The sequence below is a fragment of the Pristiophorus japonicus genome, chromosome 2 (genome assembly GCF_044704955.1).
Source record: "Pristiophorus japonicus isolate sPriJap1 chromosome 2, sPriJap1.hap1, whole genome shotgun sequence".
Classification (NCBI taxonomy): Eukaryota; Metazoa; Chordata; class Chondrichthyes; family Pristiophoridae; genus Pristiophorus; species Pristiophorus japonicus.
The window spans coordinates 125,524,490-125,546,155 of NC_091978.1; the positions used below are offsets into that span (position 1 = coordinate 125,524,490).

General features: G+C 42.3%; 1 protein-coding gene across 1 annotated transcript in view; it reads right to left on the reverse strand.

Annotated features, from left to right (window-relative positions):
* elovl7a (ELOVL fatty acid elongase 7a) overlaps nt 1-3,528 on the reverse strand; it is a 41,852-nt gene extending 38,324 nt beyond the window's left edge. Inside the window, exons 1-2 of the mRNA XM_070862552.1 lie at nt 3,417-3,528; nt 620-717 (exon numbers count right to left, since the gene is read on the reverse strand). Coding sequence (XP_070718653.1) covers nt 620-683 — 64 coding nt within the window. The 5' untranslated portion in view covers nt 684-717; nt 3,417-3,528. The remainder of the gene's footprint in view (nt 1-619; nt 718-3,416) is intronic.
* Between the last annotated feature and the right edge of the window lie 18,138 nt (nt 3,529-21,666).

A 21,666-nucleotide genomic window follows, 5' to 3' on the forward strand; every position in this document is an offset into this window, starting at 1 on the left:
TTGAAACTCGCTCTTAGCATAGAGCCTCAATTCCAGGATCACGTGCTGATGGAATGCTTCCTCATCCCAAATAATGAAAAAGGAGTGGGGTGGGGGTGGCAGGGGAGGAGAAACAGGAAAACCTAAATTAAGTCTGTGACAATGCCAGGATGACGTACTGATGGAATGCTTCCCTTCCTCAAATAATGAAGGTCTACTGACTCACACCTGATTCATATAAAAATTGGCAAGTTGGTGCAGTGCCAAAGGGCTGTTGACACCCACGTAAACTGTACTTCAGCATGAAGTCACCACCTTCTACGAAAAGAATTGTGCAACTTTGCCTTTACTGACCCCACCCAGCTCACATGGAATTTCATACTATGTTGTTTTGCAATAACATGCAATGCAAAACTCAATATCAGCTTTGAATTAATATTGGCCAAGATACTGCCAGAGATTATAAAAAACTCTTATTGCAGGAAGTTTGCTTTCACCCCACCTACAAGTTGAAGATAATAAAAAGGACTTTCAGGACCATATACACAATAAGATAGGACACGTTCAAAGACACTCCAATATCTAAACAATATCATGTCAATCTTTTCCCATTTCTCATTTGCACTAAAAAGACACTTACCTGCATCTTTAAGCCACTCATCATATAGTAGCACCGCTCTAGATGTCAGTTCTTTGAAAGACATTTCCAGCACAAAATTCTACGAGCGTACTTAAACCCTGCAGATAAAAAACAGGTTTAGTTCGAATAAAATGTCCCATTACTGGGGATGGAAGAGAGAGTAATGAAATACCAACTTTATTTCAAGAGCACCACAAAAGTATATCATAGAATCAGAATAGTACAGCACAGAAGGAAGCCATTTGGTCCATCGAGGCTACACCAGCTCTTTCCATGAGTAACCCAATTATTCTCACTCACTCATGCCCCATATCACAGCAATTCTTTCTCCATCAAGTATTATCCAATTTCCTTTTGAAGGCTACTATTGAATCTGTACCCACCACCTTAAGGGCAGTGCATTCCAAATCCTAACCACTCACTGCGTAAACAAGTTTTTCCTCTGGTTCTTTTGCCAATCACCTTAAATCTGTGCCCTGTGGTTATTGACCCTTTAGCCATTGTAAACATTTATCTTCATTTACTCCAAAACCTTCATGATTTTTGAACACCATCAAATCTCCTCTTAGCTTTCTCTGCTCTAAAGGAGAACAATCCCAGCTTCTCCAGTCTATCCATAACTGAAGTCCCTCACACTATTGGTAAATTTCTTCTGTACACTCTCCAAAGCCTTCATAGTCCTTCCTAAAGTATGGTGCCCAGAATTGGACTACAGGATACTTCATGAACCAGGTGTAGGTTAGCTTTATACTTTGTAAGAAATAATTATATTCCATTCGATAGAATCATAGGGCCCAAGTTTCCACATGATTCGCGTCTGATTTTTAGGAGCAACTGGTGGAGAACGGACTATTTTAGAAATCGTAATTCTCCACATTTGTTTTTCTGCAGTTCTAGTCAGGTAGAACAGTTCTAGTTTAGAACAGAATTTTTTCTTCAAAAGGGGGCGTGTCCGGCCACTGACGCCTGATTTGAAAGTTTCCACAGTGAAAATGTACTCCAAACTAAAGTAGAATGGCGCCAGTGAAGATTTTTGTAGAACTGAAAAAACCTGTTCTACACATTAAAAAATCAGGCGCAGGTTACAAATTAGGCGTCCAGAACGAGGTGGGGGGGAAGGGAACTCATTAAATTTGACAATAAATCCTTATTTATACTTCTACAAATATTATACAAATAAATCCAACCTGAATAAACATTTATAAGCCAAGAAAAGATTAAGTAAACCATCTTCCTACCTGTGTGATAGTGCTTCAGCCAGGAAGAATTCTGCAGCGTTCGTGCCGCTGAGCGAGAGGGAGGGAGAGAGGGAGGGAGAGAGAGAAGGGGAGAGGGAGAGAGGGAGAGGGAGAGGGAGGGAGGGAGAGGGAGAGAGGGAGAGGGAGAGGGAGAGGGAGGGGGGGAGGAGGGGGGGGTCGGGGAAGAGGGGGGAGGGAAGAGAGGGGGGGTCGGGGAAGAGAGGGGGGGTCGGGGAACAGGAGCGGGTGTCGGGTCGGGGGGGGGGGGAGAGCGGGTGTCGGGTCGGGGGGGGGGGGGAGAGCGGGTGTCGGGTCGGGGCGGGGGAGCGGGTCTCGGGTCGGAGCGGGTGTCGGGTCTCGGTCGGGGCGGGGGAGCGGGTCTCGGGTCGGAGCGGGTGTCGGGTCTCGGTCGGGGCGGGGGGGGGGAGTGGGTCTCGGGTCGGGTCTGGTCGGGGGGGTGGAGCGAGTGTCGGGTCTGGTCGGGCGGGGAGCAGGAGCTGGCCGTGGGAGGAGCCTCATTCACGCAGCCCCAGTGAGGCCATTGGGCCAGGGCTAGGGGCTGCGTGCTTCGGGCCCCTCCCACACAGTTCGGCGCCTGGAGCTACTGCACTTGCGTGCCGACTATAGCGCGCATGTGCAGAGATCCCGGCACTGTTTTCAGCGCAGGGACCTGACTCTGCCCCCCCCCACAGCTCGTGCCAAGTGCCACAGGACCTGTAAGTCGGTGGAGAATACCGAGGATTTTTTTAGGCGCCGTTTTATGCACGAAAAACAGGCGCCCAGCTCGGAGGGGCGCCCGTTTTTTTTCTTGTGGAAACTTGGGCCCATTGAAACTTACAACACAGAAGGAGGCCATTTCAGCCTATTGTGTCCACGTCGGCTGACAAAGAACTATCCAGCCTAATCTCACTTTTCAGCTCTTGGTCCATAGCCCTGTAGATTACGGCACTTCAAGTGCACATCCAAGTACTTTTTAAAATGTGGTGAGAGTTTCTGCCTCTACCACTCTTTCAGGCAGAGAGTTCCAGACTCCCACAACCTTCTGGGTGAAAACATTCCCCCTCAAATCCCCTCTAAACTTTCCACCAATTATTTCTAGTCAGTACCATTTTCATTAAACTACTGTATCTCCTTCCTGCACAGCTATTTCCTCTAATTGGGGAGTCAATAATGAAATCAATTTAAAATAGGAGTGAGGGATTATTTATGCAAAGAAGGTGAATGCTTTGTCAGAGAGTGGCTGAGGGACAGACCATGGCATCTTTTGAAATAAAGAGGTGGTGACTATTTAATGCAAATATACAGGTCAATGGGGAGAAAGCAGGGAAGTGGGAATAGTTTTGGACTGCTTTAGAAAAAAAAAAGCCAGCAGATCCAATGGTCCCCTCTTCACCTGCAAACGTCTATGTTTCCAACTAAAAAAGGAAAATCCTTCTAAATCTTTAAAATTGAGCTGAAAACATGGCAGACATACTAATCAGTTTACTTAAGAAAACAGGTTTTTCAACATACTCAAGTCCTGAAGCAGCCTACATTAAAATACTTCACATTCTACATACCCCACTTTTTCACACTGATAAGTGGGTATTCTGTGAGCACCATTTAAACTCTGAGGCAGTCACGACTATTTGATTGAAGGATAATGTAAAAACTACAATTCACCCCACATACATCCTGGAAATAAATTGAGAGGGAACAAATATGTTTAGTTGCCACAGGAAACTGCTCAGCACATTTTTGCCAGAGCACTCCCTTAAAAATAAGCTTCTTCCACAATGCACTATTCATTCCCAGCTGAGGGAACAGTAAGGCAGCCTGAAACCAACAACTAGGAGACGCAATAAGAACAGAAAATGCTGGAAATCTCAGCGGGTCAGGCAGCAGCTGTGGAGAGAAAAACAGAGTTGACATTTCAGGTTGATGGGCTCTATTTTCCTCTTTGCCGATTTTTGGCACCCAGGAAGATGTGCGGACGATTTTTGTGCCCGACTATGCTGAAAAAAATACAACTTTCGTCAAAGTAAAATTTAATTTTCGTGCTGTGGTACCCAAAGTTAAATCTGGGGATGGAGCTTCAAGTAAAGTCAGTGAGCATGCGCTGGAAAAAAAAACCTTTTTCCACGTGATGGGTGTTGTCTGCGCATCCACGGTGAACTTCCTGGTCTGGATCAAGGGCTTAAGAGAACACGTTGGGATTGGAGCTGGATCTGGACATTTAAATTTTAGCTGCAAAAGATGGATCCAAGATCCAAGGGAAGGGAAAGGAGAAGGACAAGGAGAAGGGGGAAGGGCCAAAAGATTTTAAGCAGAAGAAATTGAGCCCCTGGCAGACATCATTGAGAGGAGGAGATGGGATGTGCTTGAGAACAAAGGAAGAATGGGACAAAAAAAACAGAAACCCTCTCTACTAGCAAAACTTTGGGACCAAGTTGCAGAAGAGTTTAATGCAGTGGCCATGACCCCGAGAAGTGGCATGCAGATCAAAAAGTAGTCAGGACCTTGGCCAAGCAGTTACTGTAAGTAATGGTGCTGAAATTTCAGTAGAGCTCTTCCCGCGGGCAAACGAAAGAGAAAAAAGATGCGCTCTTACCTGTTGCTGCTGCGACCGTTGGAACTTCCGAGCCGGAGGCCTCTCGTGACTGCGCGTCGCAGCGCGTGCATGTGGGGACGTGTGCAGGCCGGGATCTGGTGACAGCAGCCAATCAGGTGTAGTATAGATTCTCATTCATAGTAATAGGAGTTCCGTAAGTCTGGAACTCCTATTACTATGAATGAGAAAACCCCCCCAAACACAATAAAAAATAGAAAATAAAGTACATATTTAACATTCATTTAAATTAAAGTTGTTATAAAAAAAATATTTTGCCGACATGTTTACAAGTTTTTTTTAATTAAGCCTTAAAATAAACTTAACGTAGTGGGGAGGGTTTTTAATAATAAAATATGTTTTTATAACTTTATTTTAAAATGTTTGTGTATTTTTAAACACTTGCGCCAGTAAAAGTAAGCTATACGCCTGCTTTTCCAGGCGCAAGATTTTAAAAGGACATTTGCAGGGCAAGATATTCGTAAATATTGGAAATCTTGCCCTGCAAGTGCCCTCGCTCCCAATTATCATCAGAGGCAGTCCCTCTGATGTCAGAAACTTGACCGATCGGAAAAGCCGGTTTTCAGCGCATGCACATTGCGTGCTGAAAACCGGCTTTTTTGATGCCTTCCCGGGTCCGTAGAAACTTCACACAGACCCGGAAGATCGAAATGTCGGGGCCAATATTTGTATTTATGCACTCACTGCGAGTGAGTACCACAGCAGAAGGACCCTCTTTTAAAAAGTTCTATTTTCGTCTTTGTAGAGGAAGGTGTCACAGATCAACCGAGAAAAGTCAAAAACTGGAGAAGGTGCGCCAAGTAAGCTGCAATTAACAGCCATGGAACAGAGGGTCGCCGATATGATTAAATCTCGCAAGAGAAGATCAACCAATGTGGATGCTGGGCCCAGGTTACCGAGGGAGGGTAAGCCCTGTAAATTGCACAGTCTGGGTTGGCATCGTGGTCTTTGAAAAGAGCCTGAGCTGTGTGACCCGCGTACTCATGTCACCCTGCCCCCTCGGCCCCCTCCCCTGCTGCTAACCAAACATCTGCTCTGTTATGTTTTGCAGATGTTGCGCATCAGGAAGAGACAGAAGCTGAAGCAGAAGATCGGGAAGCCGTCAGTCCAGATATTCTTCAACTTCAGGACGAGGATGAGCTGGACGACCCCAATGAGATGGTTACATTGGAATTGGAGTCTTGTGAACCCCGAGGATGACATGCCCTTTGCTGAGCGATACAACCAATGTGACATTTTATGGGGTACAGTCTGAGGCTGCGGGTCCCAATGAGTTGCAGCAAGCCACACTTGGGAGATGGCCAAGGAGGGTGGGAAGGAGAGCTTAACCTGAAATGCAGAAGGCATAGGACAGATCATGGGAATGATTTGAGAGAGCATTGAGCTAACTAGATCGCTCCTGGACACCATGGGTGGGTGAGGGTGGAATTAGCGGGACTGTCAGTAGAAGCAGCAACACTGTCTGGAGGAATGGGAGCAGTGTCGGGACAGATGAGGGAGGGGATGTCGGAGATTAGGGAGGGAATGTCGGAGGCAGCTGCTGCAATAAGTGGACACACCCAGGCTGTCATTGCCCAACAGCAATTGGCAGCATCAACTGCTGACACTCACGTTCCAATCCCCAGACCAACCTCAGGTAGTGTGCCACGGGTTGATCCACAGGCTGAAGAAGAGTCTGAAGAGGAACCCGGGCCTTCCACAATGCTGTCTGCTAGGTCTGTCCCTGTCCAATCCCACCAACAACAAATGCGCCTTTGCGCAGAAAACAGAAAAAACCTTGGGGTCAGGGTGAGGAAGCAGAAGTCTGAGACAACGGGCACGGGTAGGGGTAGAGGCAACAACAGGGGCAAGGGGCACACAGCGCTAAAGGTCTTTGAATAAGGGGGAGGAGAGATGGCTGCAGCTAGAGTTTGTTTGTTGCGGCTACTTGTTTTCGTCATTGAAAAGTTTAGTTTGATACAATTTTTTAAATTAAAGTTAAGTAAAAATGTACAAATGTTTAATAAACCTAATTACTTTTAAAATTTAAGCAGAATCCTGCAACTTATTTTTTGAATTAAAGCAATATAAACTAATACAACAACATTACGTACATTATTTTTTCACACTAACAGATGCAAAGAGTCAACACTGTCGGGCCGTTTAGCCTTCAGGCAGCAAAGCAATCATGGATCGCTGACGCTGACGCAAATCTCCAGCTAAGACTATAGGTGCACAAGGCTGCCTCCTCCGCCGTCGTCCTGCGGGTTGGTGGCGGCGGGTTCATCATCCTCCTCCTGCTGCTGGTCCTCCTCCTCCTCCTCATTGTCAGCTCTTCTCCCCCCCCTCCCTTCCCCCCCTCCTCCCTCCCCTCCCCTCTGGAGGATCTTCAATGTCCAGTGCCTGGCCCCTCATGATGGCCAAGTTGTGCAGCATGCAGCACACGGCAGTGAACTGACTGATGTGGTGCGGGGCGTAGAGCAGGTAGCCTCCAGAGTTGTCCAGGCATCGGAAACACTACTTCAGTATGCCAATTATCTGCTCTATGATGCTCCGTGTTGTTATATGTGACATGGTGCAGCAACGCCCTGGCTCAGTGCGAGGATTGCGTAGGGGGGCGGGGGTGTCATAAGCCAAGTGGCGAGCCCGTACCCTTTGCCCCGAGCAATCAACTGTGCCCTTCTGGCAGCTTCTGAAACATCATAGATTATAACGCTCTCATAGGATGAAAGCATCATGGATGCTACCTGGGTATTTGGCATGCACGACCATAATCCAATGCAGATCGTCGCAGACGAGCTGCACATTTAGGGAATGGAACCAATAAACCTCGGAGTCATTCAAAGATGCTGTCAAGATGGTGTGGGTACAGTCGATCGCACCATGTACCTTTGGGAAGCCAGCAAATCTGGAGAACCCCACAGCCCTGTCTCACATTGCCTGCGTGGTCATATGGAAATTGATGAACTAGTCCCTTTTGGCATACAGTGCAGCTGTCACCTGTCGAATATAGCAACGTGTGGCGTGCTGTGAGATGCAGCACATGTCCCCAGTTGCTGCTTGAAATGAACCAGAAGCATAGAAGGCAAGTGCTGCAGTGACCTTCACTTCCACAGGTAGGGCAGTTCTCCTGCCAAGGCTTGTTCAATAGCACCTCGCAAACCCACAACTTTTATCACCTTTAAGGACATAGGCATAAGAACATAAGAAATAGGAGCAGGAGTAGGCCATATGGCCCCTCGAGCCTGCTCCGCCATTTAATACGATCATGGCTGATCCGATCCTGGACTCAGGTCCACTTCCCTGCCTGCTCACCATAACCCCTTATTCCCCGCCCGTTTAAGAAAGTCTATTTCTGTCTTAAATTTATTCAATGTCCTAGCTTCCACAGCTCTCTGAGGCAGCGAATTCTACAGATTTACAAGCTCAAGAGAAGAAATTTCTCCTCATCTCAGTTTTAAATGAGCGGCCCATTATTCTAAGATTATGCCCCCTAGTTCTAGTCTCCCCCATCAGTGGAAACATCCTCTCTGCATCCACCTTGTCAAGCCCCCTCATAATCTTATACATTTCAATAAGATCACCTCTCATTCTTCTGAATTCCAATGAGTAGAGGCCCAACATACTCAACCTTTCCTCATAAGTCAACTCCCTCATCTCCGGAATCAACCTAGTGAACCTTCTCTGAACTGCCTGCAAAGCAAGTATATCCTTTCGTAAATATGGAAACCAAAACTGCACGCAGTATTTCAGGTGTGGCCTCACCAATACCCTGTACAGCTGTAGCAAGACCTCCCTGCTTTTACACTCCATCCCCTTTGCAATAAAAGCCAAGATTCTATTGGCCTACCTGATGTGAAAATATCAGAAAGAAGTCACGATTAATAAGAATTTAGTTCATGCTTGAGGTTTAAACCAGTAGACTCAGCATCTCTTGAACTGAAAACAGCAGGCACTGACCTCAGGGTGAAGGAGATAAGGATAAATGCTGCAGAATAGTAAAGCCAAATTCAAAGGAGTCACCATGTGTAAGACATAGTGTGTGAATAATGGATGTCAGTTAACATGGTCCCTACAAATGATAGTGAACGAACAAAAGATCAGTTGCAGGAATAACAGATGTGGTCAAATGGGAGGGGAGAAACATGCTGCAGGAAATAGCAGGGGTGGGATGGAATGAAAAGACCCAACTGATAAAGATATGGGACACACACAGTAACGGAGACACCGACATTAGTAATAACTCATGGAAGCAAAACAGGTAATGATAACAGAAGGATGTATGTGTACAAAGTTGAAATGTCAGCAGAATCTGTCAAAAACCGACACGGGTTTAACTGAGAGAAGAAAGTGTATAACTAGACACAAGTTTTTAAGAGGAAGTTAGCGAAAACCTAGGAGCAACACTCGACAGCAGGTGCAGGAACCTGGGGTAGAATCCCTCAGCTGAAGTCAGACGGAGCTTGATCACCTCGGACCAAATCGGGTAATATCTATATAGGTTGTGAGTCCTATAATTCTGTAATCCATATAGGTTGTGAGTCCCATATTCTGTGGTAACTAATGAGCAGTGTTTGTTAATGCATTTATTAAAGAGAAGTTGGCTTGTGAATCTAGTGTCATAGTCTTTTGTTCAGGTTAAACTTCTGTGGGAATCCTAAAAGGAAAATTGCGAACCTATTTGTTCTATCTTTCGAACATCTAGCGAATTCGGCGCAACATTGATTACTTGCTGCACCTGCATACTAACCTTTTGTGTTTCATGCACAAGTACCCCCAGGTCACGCTGTACTGCAGCACTTTCCAACTTTCTCCATTTAAATAATAACTTGCTCTTTGATTCTTTCTGCCAAGTGCATGACCTCACACTTTCCAACATTATACTCCATCTGCCAAATTTTTGCCCACTCACTTAGCCTGTCTATGTCCTTTTGCAGATTTTTTGTGTCGTCCTCACATGTTGATTTTCCTCCCATCTTTGGATCGTCAGCAAACTTAGCTACGTTACACTCAGTCCCTTCTTCCAAGTTGTTAATATAGATTGTAAATAGTTGGGGTCCCAGCACTGATCCCTGCGGCACCCCACTAGTTACTGATTGCCAAGCAGAGAATGAACCATTTATCTCGACTCTCTGTTTTCTGTTTGTTAGCCAATCCTCTATCTATGCTAATATATTACCCCCAACCCGTGAACTTTTATCTTGTGCAGTAACCTTTTATGTGGCACGTTGTCAAATGCCTTCTGGAAATCCAAATACACCACATCCACTGGTTCAACTTTATCCACCCTGTTCGTTACATCCTCAAAGAATTCCAGCAAATTTGTCAAACATGACTGCCCCTTCATAAATCCAAGCTGACTCTACCTGACCGAATTTTGTTTTTCCAAATGTCCTGCTACTGCTTCTGTAATAATGGACTCCAACATTTTCCCAACCACAGATGTTAGGCTAACTGATCTAGTTTCCTGCTTTTTGTCTTCCTCCTTTTTTAAATAAGGGCGTTAACATTTGCAGTTTTCCAATCTGCTGGGACTGCCCCAGAATCCTGGGAATTTTGGTAAATTACAATCAATGCATCCAAAATCCCTGCCGCTACTTCTCTTAAGACCCTAGGATGCAAGGCATCAGGTCCAGGGGATTTATCTGCCTTTAGTCCCATTATCTTACTCAGTACCACCTCCTTAGTGATTGTGTCAAGTTCCTCCCCCCCATAACCCCTTGACTATCCACTGTTGGAATACTGCTAGTGTCCTCTACCATAAAGACTGGTACAAAATATTTGTTCAGAGTTTCTGCCATCTCCATGTTCCCCATTACTAATTCCTCGGTCTCGTCCTCTAAGAAACGAACATTTACTTTAGCCACTCTTACTTTTTATATACCTATAGAAACTCTTACTATCTGTTTTTATATTTTGTGCTAGTTTACTTTCATAGTCTATCTTCCCTTTCTTAATAATTTTTTTAGTCATTCTTTGTTGGCTTTTAAAAGCTTCCCAATCTTCTGCCCTCCCAATAGTTTTGGCCACTTTGTATGCCCTTGTTTTTAATTGGATACCGTCCTTTATTTTTTTTAGTTAGCCACGGATGGCTATCTTTTCTTTTACACCCTTTCCTCCTCACTGGAATATATTTTCCTTAAATGTACGCCACTGTTCATCAACCGTCCTACACTTTAATCTATTTTCCCAGTCCACTTTAGCCAACTCTACACTCATACCTTCATAGTCTCCTTTAAAGCTTAGTACGCTGGTGTGAGATCCAACTTTCTCACCCTTCATCTGAATTTGAAATTCAACCATGCTATGATCATTCATTCCAAAGGGGATCCTTTACTAGGAGATTGTTTATTAATCCTGTCTCATTACACAGGACCAGATCCAAGATAGCCTGCCCCCTGGTTGGTTCCGTTACATACTGCTCAAGGAACCCGTCCCTTATGCACTCTATGAACTCTTCCTCAAGGCTACCCTGACCAATTTGATTTGTCCAATCAACATGGAGGTTAAAATCACCCATGATTATTGCTGTTCCCTTTTTACTCGCCCCCACTATTTCCTGCTTTATACTCCGACCAACAGAGTTGCTACTGTTCGGGGGCCTATAGACTACGCCCACCAGTGACTTTTTCCCCTTATTATTCCTAATCTCCACCCAAACTGTTTCAACATCCTGATCATTTGAGCCAATATCATTTCTCACTATTGCAGTGATTCCATCTTTTATCAATAGAGCTATCCAACTTCCTTTTCCTTTATCTGTCTGTCCTTCCGGATTGTCAAATACCCCTGAATATTTAATTCCCAGCAGGCGCAGATGAACACCATCACCTCCAAGTCACAAATCATTGTGACTTGAAAACATATCGGCGTTCCTTCATAGTCACTGGGTCAAAATCCTGGAACTCCCTCCCCAACAGCGCTATGGGAGTACCTTCACCATGTTGACTGCAGCGATTCAAGGCAGCGGCTCACCGCCACCTTTAAGGACAATTAGGGATCGGCATTAAATGCACCCTTACTTGTGATGCCTACAACCCAGGAACGAGTTTTTTTTTGTATCACCCTTGCATAACTACTACTGTTTGGGTAAAAAATGAGACAAATCAATACATTATGATCATCGGCTCTCTACAAATGAATTCCCTTAATTTAAAATAAAACTATGTTAATCCAAAATCAACTCAGGAAAACATTTCTCAAACTGGCATGTCTAGTCATGTGTCCTATTTTGATCTATAGTGTTGACAAACATCCTTTATTCATTCCCTCCATTCTTGAGGTGCCAATACATTTTATTTCTTCAAGCCAGTGAATACTTAAAAAATGACTGATGCATTGATTTCCCACAAGTAATATAGCAAGTATACACAATTACATGAGAAAACTACTGCAGCTCCATTCATAATCAGAATCCTCCAAGCTGGTTTGGAGGCAAGAGGGTGCCATGCAGTTTTAGCTATTTTTCCAATACTCCTAGAAATCAGTTCAATAATTCAGTAATAAAAACAGGAAATGCTGGAAATACTCAACATGTCAGTGTGGAGAAAGAAAGAGTTAACGTTTCACGTTGATACCCTTTCATCAGAACTGGGAAAAGTTAGGAAATCAGGTTAAGCAAGTACAGAGGCAAGGAAAAGGGGGAGGGGAAGAACGAACAAAAGATCTGTGATGGGGTGGAAGACAGGAGTGATTAAATGACAAAAGGGACGATGGTGCAAGGCCAAAGTGCTCTTGCAGAGAACTGGCATGGGCTCAACGGGCCGAATGGCCTTCTTCCATGCTGTAACCATTCTATGAAAAGGGGGTGGTAATGGGACAATAAAACAAAAGATGGGTCTAAAGGATCTGAAAACAACCAAAACAGAATTACTACCAATTGCTGTCTGAAAAAAATGGGAGCAGTGGTTATGATCTGAATCAATGAACAGAAGGCAGCAAAGTGCCTAATCAAAAGATGCGGTGCTGTTCCTTGAGTTTCATTATAACAGTGTAGGAGGCAGAGATCAGAGTGGGGTGGAGAATTAAAATGACAAGCGCGTGGAAACTCGGTCACGCTGGCACCCAATCAGACTTCCCTTTGTTCTTTCCTCCCCTTTCCCTACTTAAAACCGGTTACACCTCTAACTTTTTCCAGTCCTGATGAAAGGTCATTGACATGAAATGCTAACATTGGGGCGGAATTTGCGGTGAGTAATAACAGCAAACTAACAGAGTTTGCTGTTGCTACTCCTTTGAAACAAGCCGCAACTTCAGGGTATAGCGCATGCACATCGCAACTTCAGGATCGCCACGTTTAGGTCAATCATTCACTGCTCCAATACTTGCTGTGCTGTTACCAACCCCACATAACTGACAGTGAAATTGATGAAAAATTGGGCTTTTCTGCAGAGAATCACTCCAAAATGTATGTACAGGTACTTCATTGGTGGTCATGAAAGACACTATATAAATGCAAGTCTTTCTTTTAAATATTAGAACTTGTTGGATTAGGTGTAACTGGGGTTTCAACAGCGCATTGACTGATAAACAAACATATGGCCCTGAAAAACTAATTTAAATTTTGTGGAGTGACAAATGGTTCCATTATGATAAAAATTACAAAATAAGAAACTTAAAAAAAAATAAAGTTTATTCATATTTACTTCAACAGCTTCTTGTTGTATTTACTTCAGGTTTACCTGATTACCATGAGAGCTTCAATCTGTTTTGCTCTAGCATTTGTTTTTTAAATGCAATGCAATAGCAAGTTCTCATTTCCTGGTTCCATGTCTGAGAATTCTGCAATGTGATTGGCTGCTTAGACAGTTTGTTGATGTCACAGCAGATTGCGTTAGGGATCTGCCATTATATTGCACTGAAATCACTTGCGCGCTGAAAAAGGCAAACTTCTCGGCACAAATGTTACAAGATCTTTCTTGGGGCCAGCACCGACAGCCTTTGCTTTGCTGCTGATTGCAAATTCTGGACCTTTGATTCTCTCCACAGACGCTGCCTGACTGCTGAGTAGTTCCAGCATTTTCTATTTTTATTTCAGGTATCTAGCATCTGATGTATTTTGCTTTTGTTTAGAATTCCATATCTAGAATGACCATTGCTTGAGTGTGACATCTTTCAAATGAGAAGTATGCTTTTTAAGTTCCATTCTTGTAGGTGCTACCTTGCCTGGGTTCAACAATTAAGTGAACTGCAGTAAAAAAAAATGTTTTATACGTAGCATCCCCACCAAGTCCTCAATCTATTTATAAAAATACTGCACAGGGCCCCGACAGCTACCGGCTTTCATACAATTTTTAAAAAATTCTATACAGAAACAAGCTATGCATACACGAAGAATATATTTGACAATGTCTACTAAACCCTGTTAAGCTGCTTCTGCTCTCCTGTACTTAGCAAGAGGAAAGTCTTCAAATAAGTTGTTCTCCAGCTATGTCTTCCAGGTTTCTTGAAGTAGACCCTTCCTGGTGTAAACTCCATAAGGATGTTGTACTTCTCTCAGGCTTAGTTTGAGAATGAACAGCACATTGAATCCTGATTTACAGCAATCAAGCATCAAATCTTAAAATAATATTTTGACACACGAGAATATTGCAGATTCTCAAATTTCCCCAAGATTAAAATACAATGGTTGAACTAATCCAAATAGCAAGACATTCAGAGTTATGGCTCACATTGCCACACTTGGGCAGCACATGAAATGAAAAGTCAGAAAGGTATCAAACCCCTCAGAAGAGAGACTGGTGCAAAGTTTAAAATACTCTCAAACAGACCAAAGTTGGGCAGATAAAACCTATATCTCAACTATTCACAGTATTTATTAAAGACTGAGATGACGGCATAGAAAGCCATATATCCAAATTTGCCGATGACAAAGATAAGTGGCATTGCAGGCAGTGTAGATGAAAGCATAAAATTACTATAGGATATTGACAGATTAAGTAAATGGGCAAAACTGAGACAAATGGATTTCAAATTAAGCAAATGTGACATCATGCACATTGGACCTAAAAAGGATAAACACGGTACTTTCTAAATGCTGAAAAGCTAAAAACAGTGGCTGGCCAAAGAGACTTGGGGTTTTACGTACATAGATCATTAAATTGTCATGCACAGGTACAGAAAATAATCAAAAAGGCTAATGGAATGGTAGCCTTTATATCTAGAGGACTCAAGTACAAGGGGGTAGAGTTAATGCTGCAGCTGTACAAAAGCCTGATTAGACATGGATCAGCACTGGGACCACTGTTGTTCACAATTTATATTAACGATTTAGACAATGGAATAAAAAACACAATTTCTAAATTTGCAGATGACACCAAATGGGGGGAGGGGAGAAAAATAGTCAACACATAGGAGGTCTGCAACAAATTGCAGGAGGACATTAATAAACTCGCAAAATGGGCATATAATTGGCAAATGAAGTTCAATATAGATAAATCGGAGGCATTACATTTTGGTAGGAAGAACAAGGTGGTCACTTATTACTTGGGAGGGTGCAAATCTCGGTGGGATAGAGGAATAAAGGGATCTCGGAGTACAAATACACAAATCACTATGCTAAACTTGCAGAGGGTTATAAATCTTTGGAATTCTCTGCCCCAGAGATCTATGGAGACTGGGTTATTGAATATATTTAAGACGGAGATAGACAGATTTTTGAGCGATAAGGGAATAAAGGGTCATGGGGAGCGGGCAGGGAAGTGGAGCTAAGTCCATGACCAGATCAGCCATGATCTTATTAAATGGTGGAGCAGGCTCGAGGAGCCAAATGGCCTACTCCTGCTCCTATTTCTTATGTTCTTATAAACGACTGGTTGGGCCGAAGCATCTGTTTCTGTGCCGTATATCCCACGTAATCCTATGTAGACCACACCTGGAGTACTGTGAGCAATTCTGGGCACCACACCATAGGAAGGATATACTGGCTATGGAGGGAGTGCAGCTTAGGTTTGCCAGAATGATATCCGGACTTCAAGGTTTAAATTACGAGGAGATATTGCACAAATTAGGGTTGTATTCCCTAGAATTTAAACGGTTAAGGGGTGATCTGATCGAAGTTTTCAAGGTATGAAAGGGAAGAGATAGAGAGAAACTATTTCCGCTGGTTGTGGAGTCTAGGATTAGGGAGCATAGTCTAAAAATTAGAGACAGACCTTTCAGGAGTGAAATTAGGAAACACTTCTACACAGCGTTTGGAACTTTCTTTCGCAAACAACAACTGATGCTAGATTAATTATGAATTTTAAATCTGGGATTGAGAGATTTTTATTAACCAAAGATATTAAGAGATATGGGCGTTAGATCGCCTATCAGCTATGATCTCATTGAATGGCAGAACAGGATCAAGAGGCTCAATGATCTGCTCCTGTTCCTATGTTCCCATCTTTGTATTACTAATCATGTAAAGCATGAAAATTCCACAGGCCACTCAGGTCCTCCCCATTACACTTTACTGAAATCCTAGGTGACAAGATTGCAAGTAAAAATTCAGCATTTACACACTGAAACATTAGCTGTGAAACATCTCTCCTTCCCATCAACAAATTCAAAATATATACTCAATATCAGCAGCAAACTTGATATTCTGTCAGTACAACAAAGTCAGCTTCAGAATTCTGGTCAAATCACTGTTGCTACTTTAGTTCAGAATGAGAGTGCCTGGTGTGTGTATATACAGGATTTTATCAAATTATCTACAAAAACAAAAGGAATGATACACATTAATAGTTTACCTCTGCTTTTGATCAGGAGGAAAGAAAGTTTACAACACTCCCTTCAGTATTCAGGTTGGTAACTGTCAAACATTGTGTACTGTATTAATGTTGCCAGGAAACATTAGAAAATCGTTTGTATACACACACCTGCCTTCTTTACAAGAGCTTGACTGCATGCAACCAAATCTACAAACATACTTGTAAAACAGTTCATTTTCCTGCTCCATCTGTTGTGAATTAACTTCTCAACCAGTGAAATAGTAGGGGTGCTGCAATTGAGCTCAGCATCAAAGGTTAGAAAACAAACAAACAGCACAAGCAACATCAGGCTCAATGATATACTGCCCCCAACTGTTTATAGTCTCTCACACGAAGAACAAACAACTGCCCAGAAAGCAAGTGGCACCCATGGAACTGTACTCCAATATGAAGTCAATGCCTTCCAAGGAGTGGAGGAGGAAAAATTCTTAGAAGTACCCCTCAAAGCCAGGCTACAAGATTCTATTACAAAAACAAAATACTGCTTCTATACAAGATTCTATTGTCCAATATAAAAATCACATTATCCAAATAATTAAACAGAATTGCTAGTCGAGAAATCAGTCCAGCTGATCAGCAAATCTCAAAAAAGAACAATTGTTCAGATACCAGTTTAATCTGGTTTGCTTACTATTACTAGCATGATTTGGATAAGGAGAATATTTTACTCTCCACAGGAGTGTTCTCATTTGAGTGGTTTGGGCTCTACTCTGTTGTTACGTAATGGTGCAATGCTTCAGCATCAGCAATCTCTCACGAATTACACCATTAAAGTTGTAATACTTCAATTCTTAACAGTATCAGCTAGCATTATGGAAACAATTCAGTGCCCAATCAAAAATATAACGAAATCAAAAGGAAATGCATTTGTGGAGGATGAAAGTATGGCAAAATATTTATTTTACTATCGTTTTTATGGAATGATGGCATATGAGGAGGATACAGAATTAGAGGTAACTGCAGAAAGTAACTGTTTCTAAAAAGATAAAAGTAGAGCGAGTGGACAGTGATGGCATACACGCTAGGCTACTTGAACAAAGTCAGAAGAGGTAGCAAGATTCTGCTCAATGTTTCAATCCTTCTCTAGCCAATGTAACAAGAAGCCAACTAAGAGGATAAACTGGTAACTATGCAATAATAATAACTTTTATTTATATAGCGCCTTTAATGTAGTAAAACATCCCAAGGCTCTTCACAGGAGTATCAGACAAAAAAAATTGACACCAAGCCACATGAGGAGAAATTAGGGCAGATGACCAAAAGCTTGGTCAAACAGGTAGGTTTTAAGGAGTGTCTGAAAGGGAGGAAAGAGAGGCGGAGAGGTTTAGGCAGGGAATTCCAGAGCTTCAGGCCTAGGCAACAGGAGGCACGGTCACCAATGGTTGAGCGATTAAAATCACGGATGCTCAAGAGGAGCGCAGATATCTCAGGGAGGGGGGCGGTTATGGGCTGGAGGAGGGGTTATGGGCTGGAGGAGGTTACAGAGATAGGGAGGGGCGAGGCCATGAAGGGATTTGAAATTAAACTAATGTCAGTTGTGGCCAAACTCAATCAATAATTCAAGATAAAACTGACAAGCATTTACAATGTATGGATTAATTGAGAACAGCCAGCATAGATTTGTTAATGGCAAATTGTGTTCAACAAATTTAAGTGTTTTGAAAGTGTGGCTAATTGGATAAAGGGAACGCAGAAGACGTAGTATTTATGGATTTTCAGAAAACATTCAAAGGCATGTCTCATAAGAGGCTTTAGGAAAATTCAAGCATATAGTCAAGAGGAAATGTACCAGCATGCCAAGACAGGATAGAGTTATGGTTAATTGGTATTGTTCAGGCTGGAGAAAGGTTGAAAGTGGGTTACCCCAGGGGTCAGTGCTGGGTTCACTTTGGACTTGACATAGGGATCATACTGAAATTTGCTGATAACACAAAAGATTTGAAAAAAGAGTGAAGAGGACTGTAAAAGACTTCAAGGTGGCACAGAGCATTCGCCACCTGTCAGCCCAATGTGAAGAAATATATTTTAAGAAAATCAAAAGGAATATCCCACTTAATGGAAAGATTCTGAATGTGAACATAGACCTGGGAGCTCAAATAAATATTTATCCGATTGCAGAAATAAACTGCAAAAAGCCCCATAGCATTTTTGAGTTTTATAAATAGGGACAGAATACAATACAAGAAAGGAATGATGAATTTGCACAATGGTTAGGGTACATTTAGAGTACTGTGTGCAATTTTAACTGTCCCATTTTGGAAAGGACATGAAAGCCAGAGAGGAGTATTCAACAGATTCGCTATGCTGCCAGAGAAACTATAATTATGAAGGGAATGCTGGGACCATTTTAGCTGGATGAAAAAAAAAGCAAGAGGAAAATAGAAGACTGAGGGGTGACCTGGTAGAAATCTTTAAGATCATGAAAGGGTAGATGTAGAGACCACCAAAATTAAGGGCAGTAAATAAAAGAGAGTCACTAATAAATCCAATAGGGAATTCAGGAGACGCTTATATACCCAGAAGCTTCTTTCTTTCTTTCTTGTTCCCTCCGCCGCCCACCCCACTCCCCCCCCCCCCTGCACAGGGTGGTACTAATGTGGAACTCGCTACCACAGGGAGGAGTTGAATAGTATAGATGCATTTAAGTGGGAACTAGATAAACACATGAGGGAGAAAGGAATAAAAAAGGATATGCCAATAGGATTAGATGAAGTAGAGTGGGAGGAGTAGAGTGTGGAGCATATACATCAGCACGGACCAGTTGGACCAAATGGCCTGTTAATGTGGTGGACATTCTATGTAATATGAGGTTTTTTAAATTATGAAGAGTTTGACAGAGTGAATAGGGAAAGATAATTTCCTCTGGTTGGAAAGTTAGTAACAAGGAGTCATTTTAAAAATCAAGAAAGGGAGAAGTTAGGGGAAATTTCCTTACACAGCAGGTTGTTCAGCATCGAATGCTTCGCCACAGAAGTGGCTGATGGGAACATTGGATAAATTTGAAGCAGAGAAAGATACAGGACTATGGAGAGAGAGAGAGCATTGGGATTCATTTTGGATTGCTCCAAAAGGACCAGCACATACATATGGTCAAATAATCTTCCATATTATCACTTTGGTTCTATACATGTACCACAATATAGAAGAGATAGAGAACATATATAGAACCAAAGGTTGTAAATCAAGTTGGGACATGGTTAGAAACTCTGCAAACTTCATAATATAAAATCAAGGCCGCTACTTGGGTAATAACCCAACAAATCATAGGAACCAACTTAAAATTTGCAAAATTCTTTGCTGCTCTTATCTGTAATACAGCTAGGATTAGAACTTTCCTTCAGGATTCAATGTTTATTGTTTATTATTTTGGTGTCACTGATTTCAATGTTTGTTCAAATGGTGTAACTTCCATTCAAGTCAAAATTAGTATAAATTTAGGTTTAAGAAAGCGTCAGAGCAATTGGATTAGAAAGATCAGAAAAAGTTAGCTCTTAAAGTTGTTCATGAATTTGTAATAAATCACAGGATGTGTTCAGCTTTCCTTCAACATTCTTACTTTTCCTTTCTGTCCATTGAGGATTTTATACTCTTAAAAACAACCTTGTAGCATCAGCATTTAGACAATGTCAAGGTAACATTGTTGATGCCTTCCTTGGTAGATTTCATCATCTCATTTGCAAATGTTTTCAAAACATTGAGTTAATAAAACAAATTTAAATTTGTAGTCTTCAAAGACAACTCATCCATTCAATATAGGGAAAGGACATGAATACAAAAGTAATGCTTTGCCCACTTCTAAAGAAATAGCAGATTTTCCTGACACAAAGCTTCTACAGATATATGAACAGGGAGAGTAGCAGCTAAAGTAAACCTTGGTCCCTCAAAGGATGAGACTGGGGAATTAATAATGGGGAACAAGGAAATGGCAGAGACTTTGAACAAATATTTTGTACCAGTCTTCACAGTAGAAGACACTAAAAACATCCCAATAGTGGATAATCGAGGGGCTATAGGGAGGGAGGATACAATCACTATCACTAAAGAAGTCTTACTCGGCAAAATAATGGGACTAAAGGTGGACAAGTCCCCTGGACCTGATGCCTTGCATCCTAGGGTCTTAAGAGAAGTGGCTGCAGAGATATTGGATGCATTGGTTGTAATCTATGAAAATTCCCTGGATTCTGGGGAGGTCCGAGCGGATTGGAAAACTGCAAATGTAACACCTCACTTTAAAAAAGGAGGCAGAAAAAAGCAAGAAATTATAGACCAGTTAGCCTAACATCTGTCGTTGGGAAAATGCTGGTGTCCATTATTAAGGAAGCAGTAGCAGGACATTTGGTAAAGCATGATTCAATCATGCAGAGTCAACATGATTTTAAGAAAGGGAAATCATGTTTGACAAATTTGCTGGAGTTCTTTGAGAATGTAACAAGCAGGGTGGATAAGGGGGAACCAGTGGATGTGGTGTATTTTGATTTCCAGTAGGCATTCGATAAGGTGCCACATAAAAGGTTACTGCACAAGATAAAAGTTCATGGGGTTGGGGGTAATATATTAGCATGAATAGAGGATTGGCTAACTAACAGAAATCAGAGTCAGGATAAATGGGTCATTTTCCGGTTGGCAAGCAGTAACTAGTGGGATGCCGCAATTTTGGGTGCTGGGGCCTCAACTATTTACAATCTATATTAATGACTTGGATGAAGGGATCAAGAATAATGTAGCCAAGTTAGCTGATGGGTGGGAGAGCAAATTGTGAGGAGGACACAAGAAATCTGCAAAGGGATATAGGCAGGCTAAGTGAGTGGGCAAAAATTTGGCAGATGGAGTATAATGTGGGAAAATGTGAGATTGTTCAAAGAAGGTTCATTATGTTGATTCCAGAGATGAGGGGGTTGATTTATGAAGATAGGTTGGGCCTATACCCATTGGAGTTCAGAAGAATGAGGGGTGATCTTAATCGAAACATACAAGGTAATGAGGGGGCTTGACGTAGATGCAGAGAGGATATTTCCACTCATAGGGGAAACTAAAACTAGGGGACATAGGGGCCCATGTTTCCCCAGGAGTTGCTACTTTTTTTTTGGAGCAACTTGATTTTTCTGGACTATCTTTTTAGTTGCAATTCTGCCCATTTAATTTGCGCCAGTGTAAATGAGTTAAGTTTTTTTTAAGTTCCGTTTTTTTTCCAGAAAGGAGGCATTCCAAGCCACTTCCCCCTGTTTTAGGCGTTTGGCCAGCAAATAGTTGCTCCAAACTAATTTAGGCCAGCGTATGTTGCCACTTCTGTCCGCACAGAAAAATCTTACCTAGAGTTAAGGAATCGGCGCAAGTAACTACGTTTAAAGCACCACCAAGCACCAAACAAAGCACAAAAAATAATAAGCAATTAATTAACAAATAAAATAGAAGGAACCCTGCACCTAAAGCACCAAAATCAATCAGTAAATAATAAAAAATAGAAGTCCT